Raw genomic sequence first — 9,375 nt, 5'->3', positions numbered from 1 at the left:
CTTAGGATGAACTTCTAATGGGTGAGTACAGGTTTCTCTTTTTTATGGAGAAGGATCAGCGATTTTAAATCTATAACAATGTAATTGTTACCTCTCATATGTTGGAAAATGTGCACCGACAGTAATCTGTATGTGTGATAATATTTGGCAGCTGTGCCATTGATAATTAATGATGAATTCTACAAGTGCAAGTGACTGTGTGATCGGGTACCATCATTGATTCATTCATATTGTGTAGGCCTGTAATGGTTGCTGTGCTTTTCTTGATAGCTATTTGTTCTATGCTTATCTACGTACTGTGTAAGCTATCTTTGTGTTGATTTGTTAGCGTAGGCTGGCTAAAGGCATTTTGGCTGTTTGGTAGTTGGAGAAATCAGGCTGTGGTGGGTTGAGTCTAGGGCAGGCTGTTAGATAAGCATTGATAAATTTGATGCTTCAGCTGCTGTCCGTGGTGCTGATTAAAGGTGGGTTTGCAGGATGGGAGTTGCATGGTGAGCCACTCCATGGTGACATTTGGCAATTGTCTGCTTTGCAATTGTCTGGAGTGATTGTGTGTGTCCGTGCATGTGTGTGCCCACAAACGTTTAGGGCGAAAAAGTTTTTAAAAGTTTTTAGAGTTTACCTATGTGAAAATTCTTCTCTCCCACAACCAGAAACTAGGGAAAGGAGGAGATTGTTCATACCTTTTATGTGGGAGATGTGGCACTAACAGAGACAAAACACACTCAGACAATACACACCTGTTCCCTGCTTGTACATTTCCATCCACACCACATATTTTTAGCACAGCTGTGCCCCAAATCAAAACATCTATTTTGTCTATTTGGCAGGCCTGTCATGATGTTATCTTGCCACACTTTGACATGCATGGCTGTCACCACTGTTGACGGTTGGTGAAATGTGAGCAAATGATTTGTTTTTAATTCTAGGAGATACAGAAACTGCCACTAACATTAGCAAATTAACAGTATAATGCACAAGCACTGATAAGCTAATTGTATATATCAATTCAATTCAATTCAGATTTTAGTAAGGACACAACTCAGGGGGGGGTCCATAGCACGATAAAATACAAAATGTAAAACAAAGAAGTATAAATTAATAGCAATCTCAAAAACAAACAAACAAACAAAAAATATATAAAGAGAATAAAGAGCAAAAGTGTAAAACACACTAAATGCAGCTTTCTGGTGATGCATTTTGTGGTTTGAAACAATGGTAATAAAGGTCATCCTTCAACTAGAGTGCACTGTAATCTAAATCACTTTTGATACGGAGGTTCTTAGCAAAAAATAAAAAGGTTTAGTTATGTTCACAGTCCACCAACCATCCACAAGGTCTCCTATAAATCAAAAGGAAGCAGCTCCTGGCTGTACATCTTGATGACACTGCAGATCTAGGCATGTTTCTCTGGTTTCTGGCTTTGAGAAAGTATGACTTTTGTCCTGCAGAGTATGTTATGTTGGCTCTTTCATTAATATGAGTACAAATTGTCATATGATAAATATAACCTCTTAACATGAAATCCCTTCTCCCTTTGTATCTGTGTGAGTGTGTTTGTGTCTGTTTCTTTTTGTGTCTCACCTGCACAGGAACTGGGTTGATTCTTTTTTTTCTTCTCTTCTCTTTTTTATATGCTTTATTAGCAGGGGTGCCTTTGGGGGAGGGGTGGTTGAATACTTAAGGGGGCCCAGACCTTAACAGGGGCCCTTGGACTGTGTGAAGAATTATAAATATTTTTGTGTCAGGGTTGTTGTTGAACAATGGTTAGGGGGCCCAACATTTCTACAGGCACCAGTGTTTTATTAGCAGGAATGTATTTAAATATTAAATTTTGTGGCTATACAGTTTCACATACAGTATGTAAAGATTGACTTCTATTGTTGTTAAGTTGCTATAAGTTAAATAACTTTTTTGATTGACTTTTTATGGTTTGTCGGGGAAATTAGACAATTTGAAGCCATTAAGTTAGTCTCTGATAACGTGAAATAAGGTTTTGTCAATATTTCTGACATTTTATTGTCTCAGTGACTATTCAATAACTTAAAAAATAACATAAGCCTCAATATTAACTCAATGAAAATGATTGCTAGATGCAGCGCAACCTAAAAAAAAACCCTACACAAATTTTAATTGGGAAATAATCAATAGTATATGATGAAAAAACAGCACAAATGTCAGTGATTTACTAATAGTTTTGTTTGTGTGTGTGATTTTTTCTTTACCAAAACATATAAAAGATTCAAAGTACTCATAGCCTCTCTCCCTCCTTTCACTTTCTCACTTCAAGTCTGTTCCATTCAAATGAATGAAAAATAGGACTACCTATACTACATAATGATGAGCATACTTTACACTGTTATGAGTGTGTGTGTGTGTATGTGGGGGTATTCTTACAAAGAGAAAAATGTCAAGCCGATAATGAATCCACCTTTTTTGCTCATCTTCCCTCTCTTTAGCTCTCCTTCTCTCAAATTTAAATTTACTTTACTGACATGACCATAATTAAGTGCAACATTGCCAAATCAGGTAGTTCTATTTATATACAAAAGTATAGTTCATAATATAAGAGGAAATTAATGTAAGGAGGGAAAGAATGGTTTGCAAATATACTGTGTGTACACTATACAACTGCATCTACATTGTATAGCATACTACATACTACTCTTTAAAAGTGCATTACTTTACTATACTGAAAGAAAAATAAATTGTTGCAATCAAAATATTAAGAAAAAAGTGTACACAGTGTTGGAAGAACAATTCAGATACTTTAATTAAGTAAAGGTAGCAATCCCATAATGTAAAATACTACAAGTAAAATCTTACATTTACAGTTTTACAGAGTGCATGTCAGAGTAACAAAGTATTATCAGAAAAATATACTTAAAGTGTCAAAGGTATGCAGAATGGCCACTTTCAGGCAGTGTTATATCATTATTAATAACATTATTATTAATAACAATAAGCAGCATTTTAAAGCACTTTGGATAAAAGTGCTAAATAAATGCAGCTATTTAAATTCATCAAGGTGGAGCTTATTTCTGCTCCTTGGTACACTATCTTGTTGTAATCTTCTTTTCCTTCTGTTGGATGTTTGAGCTTCACTGTGCAGAATGATGTATATGCAGACTTTGAAATTAGCATGCTGTTTTCACATTCATCTACTGAAAGTTGAAAGTTTCTCTGAGCTCATTGAAAATCTGATTTTAAGGGGCATGCAACTTATACAAGTGTGATGTGGAAACTTGAAGCCTCCAGTGCACATACACTGAGAATGACTTTATTCTAAGAATTGTTTATTGAGAACGAGACTTTACAGTGAAGTAGGAGACATCTTGTGTCCAGCAGGAAACTTCTGAAATTAAATATTTTTGCATATTTATAGATCCTGGAAAGAGACACACATTATTATTCAAAGTAGAGTATTTTATATACATCTTAAAACATATCCGGAGTGGATCTCTAAGTAAAATACAAGTAGTCTACCCTAAAACTGTACTTGGTACATTCCATCAGTGAGTATACAGTATATGATATATGAGATATACAGCAGTTTAACAATTTCATGTAAAGATAGTGGTGAGAACGATAGAAGAATTGAATAAAAATTAAAAGATGGTGCATTTTTTGAAGGCGGTTAGTAAAATATAAAATATTATCTTTCCCTCAAATTTAAATGTACTTTTCTGTCATAGGTTTAATTTGTGTTGTTTTCCCTCTTTTCCCTCTTTTTTTTATTAACAAAAAGATAATATACAAACATTCAGGTAAACAATAGCAGCACATACAAATCAGATTTAAATAACACAAATACATATGAAGAACATAAAGATATTAAAAGACAGTTACACAAAAAACAGGAGCACACATATACACAAAATATAAACATATCCACACAGAGGTTTCAGGGTAAAAAAAAAAAGTTGTGTTTCAATAGCTTATTACTTTATTGTCGTTAAATAAACTGATTGTGTTTTTCCCCCCTTGTTTCGATCAACTGTGACGTCACGCACTGTCGCTGCTCCGCTCTCTCTCTCTCTCGCTCTCTCTCTCTCTCGAGCGCGCGCTCCCTCACTCCGCGTGAAACAAAGTGTAGTGTCCGCGAGAGCCCGTAGGAAGCGCAAAGAGAGAAACCGGAGAAAGGAGAGAATGGGGCGGTTGACTCCACAACAACAGGAGGAATAATAACCCACTAAAACAGAGAAATAAAGAAGACTGAAGAAGGAGAAACTCGCAGGGAAAAAACTTTCCGGGGGGAAAAACTGTCACAGACTCGCACACGGCCACGTTTTAAAACATGGATACACTTTTCTCTGTATTCCCGGGACTCCTGTTTCTCCTCTCGACAGTTGGCAACGTCTCCGGTCAGATACCGACAGGTAAGGACAAACAGAGCAAAAACAGACAGTTTTGAGTGATTTTTTGCGTAAAGAGAGGAAACTTTGCACTCTATTGTGCTTTTCCTCCATATCTGTACGCGTATGAATTCCTGACAGGTGTGTGTTTTTTTTAGGTGTAACAGAAAAGTTAGTCTCCGTGTTGAAAATCAACCGTCGTGCCTCTTTTATCGTCTCCGGGCTGTTTTTAAATATCCTCGGATGCGATACGTGCCAGTTTGGTGGAGAGAAGATGTGATTTTCACTCTTAAACTGTTGAAATGTAAAATGTTTCTCTCGTTGCATGCGAGGCGTATCAAAGCCCGTATGTGAGATTGTCAGTCGTTTTGAATTCAGCCCGTTTGCCAAGTAGGTCGCACTGACCCAATGCCTGTGCTGTGAACTCTATTTTAAAGGATTTAAACTAAGTTGAAATATTTCTGCTTGTGTTCACATCGCTATCACATCACTCCGGACTGAAGACATCCTTTATAAATGTAGAAAAGAGGGTCTGTCTTTTTTATTTTTTTTTTAAACACATCCTAAATTTACTCACAGTGATGATAAAGCAGGATAAAATGGGCAACATCTGCAGCTTTTACCGGTTAATTACATGCATTTTAAGCAGAGTACAGAGCTTGTATGAAGAGAGAGGAGAGCCGTGCAGCCTCGCAAACAGCGAGTAAATGGAGAAAAAGTTAGTGTGCTGCACGGAGATCAACCTCTAATCACTGTAGCGTTTGTATGATATCATACTGATAATAATATCTTTATTTATGACACTTTATGGCGTGTCCATCCTGTGGTTATCTTATGGTGCCCCGCAGTGATCTATGGTATTCACTAATGACTTTATTCTGACTCTTATTGCACTTAAATGCATGTTGGACTATTTGTTATTTATATGCTGTCATCTTCTATAGTATGTGGTGTGTTTTAAGTCTTAAAGTCTGTTGGACTGTAGCGCTTCTGTGTGTCGGGAATGGTCGGTTCCGTTGCAAGCGCTTTGCAAGCCAAATGACCCTCTCCGGCTCCAACTTGCAAGTTGCTGCATGCAATAAAACCTAATGGTTGGAAATATAGTCAGTATGCCGATCGCCTATTTGATGAAGGAAACGATGTTCTTGCACCCGTATGATTTGATTTACAGAGAAGAAGCATGCAGCGGAGATCTTTTTTCCCCCCCATATAACGAGAGACAGCGGACTCCAATTTCATCCCATGACAAACTCCTATCTGTGAATATTTATGATGTTAGATGTGATTTAATTAACTGTTTGCAAGGTGCAGATGATGCAAAGTCTAAATAGTCATAGTTAAACTGCATGCCAGATTGTTAAGTAAATGAAAATGTCATGAAACTCTTCCTTATTTTGCGATAGTTTGAAGTAATAATTACCACCCCACATCGCAAAATGCGTCTTCACCTCGCTTTTCTGTGTGTGTGTGTGTGTAGTTTGCAGAAACACGTATGCGCTCCGAGAAGAAAAAAGCTGCATTAGTGCTGTTTGATGCTCTTTAGGACGACGCTACTGCAAAAGTCTCCTAAATGAACTCGAGAATGAAGTTAATCTATAGCTGTGGTGTTGGTGCAGGACCGATCGTACGCGGAGAAAACAAACTATGTTTTCTGCAGCTCTCGGTGTCTCCGCGCAGCCAAAAAAAAAAAAAAAAAAAAAACCATCTCCCTACCTGTTTCATCCTGTCTGCGTGGCTGCTGTGTGTTTTATTTCCGCATTCAGCAGTTGTTCGCCTCTGATCCCAACACACACACACACACACAGAAAGAGAGAGAGAGAGAGAGAGAGAGAGAGAGAGAGAGAGAGAGAGAGAGACAGTTATCAGAAAGTTGACCTCCAAAATCACAATAAAGCTGTAATAAAGGACAAACCACGCTCCATTTAAGTGCTGGAAATAACCAGAAATACTATTAAAAAATGTCGTTTTCTGCTCAGGCTTGTTAATGATTTGCATAGAGATTACACATTAATTACCACTTCATCTGAGCTTTATTGCCCCCATCCCTCCCTCCCTCCCTCCTCCTCCTCCTCCTCCTCCTCCTCCTCCTTATACCCCACCCCTGTACCCCATTATTACCCCCCTCTTCCCCTCCCCTGTGGCCATTTGGTCTGCAGGGTAACAAATGTGTGGAATTTCTTTGAGGCCTCTTTGGGAATTTGAGGCTATTTAATTTGCAAGTAAATACTAGTGACTAGATGCTGCTTTACATAGAGCGGGAGGTGGGCTATCATTAGTGCGGAAAGGGGGCTAAAAGAGAGAACTTGCAGTCGGTTGTGTTGCTGAATAAACAGACATAGCCTTATAAATGGAAATAAACCATTAAGAAAATACACCAAACAATCACAATTGTTTAATCGCAATGAATGGATCCTATTTTTTAGGGTCAAATACCTGTACGTAACTGTAACACCCTCCTCTGTATGTACTGTGAATCCCAGTTGATTTAAGGACAACTTGTCATTTTTGGCTACAACAAATCCTCACATTTGGATCAGAAAGAGGGCTTTCCTGATCTGCACAGTCATTTTTATCTCTGACAGCACTTAAAATGTATGATAATTTCTGTGAAATGTGTAACCGATGAGTCTGGTAGGGTTAATGGGCAGATCGTTAATACAACCAGTGCGAACTGTCACTGAGAATAAGTGGTGACTGCTAGATTAGATGTCAATAGTGAAGGAAATCATAGAGAATCACAGGATGTGTGAGATGTGTGTGGTGGCGGTGCTGCATCAGTACCCGTTGCACTCTGAAACCACAGACAAGGACGAGAAAAATCAGGATTTAAAACAGTCCGTTATGTATTACCAAAGTCACTTTGAGTTTGTGTTAAGTTGACTTTTCTCTAAATCTGTCAAATTTCCTTTTTTATCTTCTAATTTCCCATTCAGAAAGTCAAACTATAAATTATGGCGTTTATATAAATCTGTCTCTCTCTTGTCTCTGCTTATCACGCTGCTTTGCGGCAGTTTTGTTTTGGCTTATCACTTACATAGTCAGTGTAATAAATGCGAATGAGTGTGCATGTGTCTTGTTGCCTTTATGAAGTCAGTAACTGAGTTTATGTTAATTTGACAACTTTCTAAATCTGTCTCCTCTCTGATCGAGTTGTGACACAGATTCCAGGCGTCTTTAATCTTAATGAAGTGAAATAATTGTTTTCCATTAGTGTCTCCAGACGAATTAGAAGGCTGCCGCTGCTACTGAGCATCACATCTGAGCTGGTTTAATTATAATTGTAAATTATTTATGTAATTTGAACATTAGAACCAAGTTGGTTTAATTATAATTACTTTTCAGCTCCATTTGGAAGATGAAATAAAAATGTGTATTTTCCCGCAGAATGGCGAGAGAAAGCGAGTGATTTTGAGAAAGAGGAGAGTGGGGTGGGGCATGGGGGGGGGGGGTGGACAAGAAATGCAACCATTGGTTTTTGGCCGTGGGCATCTCCTCCACTCAAGAGACTGTGAAAACGGCAGGAGGGAGCATGTCTATGTGTGTGTGTGTGTGTGTGTAACTGTGTGTTTTTCTGTCATGTCCTCTGTGTGTGTGTGTGTGTGTGTGGAGCAAATGTGTGTGTCAACTCATGTGTGTTGCTGTCACTTAAAGAGAGAGGGAGGCTGATGCTTTTAAGCCCTCTGGAGTACAGTGGTACAAAGACAAGCATGTTTGCTTCTCATTTAGATTCATGTGAAAATGCCTCCTCATTCTACTCATGCCATGTAAAATGGCTCCAAATCAAAGGCTGTTTTATTTATTTTCTTGTTAAAAGTACGGCTTCAGTCCGCTGCCATGCAGATCCTGCTTAATGTCTTCTCCTCAAATCAAACACCACTTTGCTCAGAGCCAATCTGTTTCTACGGATTTCAATTTAGTGATAGATTTTTAAAAAAAAAAAAAACTCTCTTTGAAAATACTGGCTCATTTCTTCGGTCGTTTGGGGATGAGGTCTGCGGGCACACAAGTGTGTGTGTAAAATGTAATTAATCTGTTCAGAGAATTCATTAGCTAATCCCTCATTAGACTGTGTGCAAGTGTGTGTGAATGAATTTGAGGATTTGTGTTGAAAAATGGACTAGCATCATATAGCGACAGTGTAAACTTTTAGTCTCTTATTGTCAGAATGAGAGTTTGAGGGAGCTGGAGAACATGTCATGATTGACACTGGTTGTGATTCAGGTTTCCATAAACTATGCTTTGAAAAAACAGCATGTAACATAGAACAGGATGTCCTTCCAGTGCCTTCCAAAGTTTTACAGAAATTCCTGATATTTGGACAAAATAAAAGTATAAATCAGAGCATGTTTCCATCAACTTTGTGAATTTGTCGCAACATTAACTCTGATACATCATGGCCTGTCATGTTGATTTCCCCCCAAGATAGCACAGAGCTGCAATTAATGATTACTTTCATCATTGTTTAACCTGCTGATCATTTTCTCAATTAAGTGATTAAAGTCTTTAATCTCTAAAATGCCAGAAAATACCAAAAATGTTCATCACAATTTCCCACAGCTTGAGGTCTTGTTTTGTCCAACCAACAATCCAAAAACTTCAATGCGATGATATAAAACAGAGAAAAACAGCAAATTTTCCACATTGGAGCAGCTGTAACCAGAGAATGTAGATCAACAGACTAATCACTGCAGCTCTCATTATTGATAATTCATTTGTCTCCTCTGATCCACCTCTACACTGTGGTGTTTTATTAGCCTCTATGTTGATAGAGAGCGGAAACAAGGGCCTTGTTCAGGACTTGAACCAGGGACGTTTTATTTATCTACACTCCCAACACCTTCACTTTTTTATTCTTTACTTTTTTGGATTTCTGGTGGAGTTGAGTCATGTAACGGTGACTGGCAGCATGACATGAATACATCATCTATACTGTAGTAGAAGCAGCAGCAGCAGGTACCACAACGTCAAGGTTTATTTGCAAAGTCTGTTTTTAATGAGCCTTTATCACATATTTGTGTTT

At 38.0% G+C, this 9,375-nt stretch overlaps 1 protein-coding gene across 8 annotated transcripts in view; it reads left to right on the top strand.

The window, feature by feature from the left end:
- Positions 1-4,070: 4,070 nt before the first annotated feature.
- ptprk (protein tyrosine phosphatase receptor type K) overlaps positions 4,071-9,375 on the top strand; it is a 117,366-nt gene continuing 112,061 nt past the window's right edge. For all 8 annotated transcript variants that reach the window (XM_042390100.1, XM_042390104.1, XM_042390102.1 and 5 more), the window contains exon 1: positions 4,071-4,379. In XM_042390100.1, coding sequence (XP_042246034.1) covers positions 4,298-4,379 — 82 coding nt within the window. In that variant the 5' untranslated portion in view covers positions 4,071-4,297. The remainder of the gene's footprint in view (positions 4,380-9,375) is intronic.

This window comes from Thunnus maccoyii, chromosome 17 (genome assembly GCF_910596095.1).
Source record: "Thunnus maccoyii chromosome 17, fThuMac1.1, whole genome shotgun sequence".
In the NCBI taxonomy this organism is placed as follows: Eukaryota; Metazoa; Chordata; class Actinopteri; order Scombriformes; family Scombridae; genus Thunnus; species Thunnus maccoyii.
This window is presented reverse-complemented; position numbering and strand designations above follow the sequence as displayed.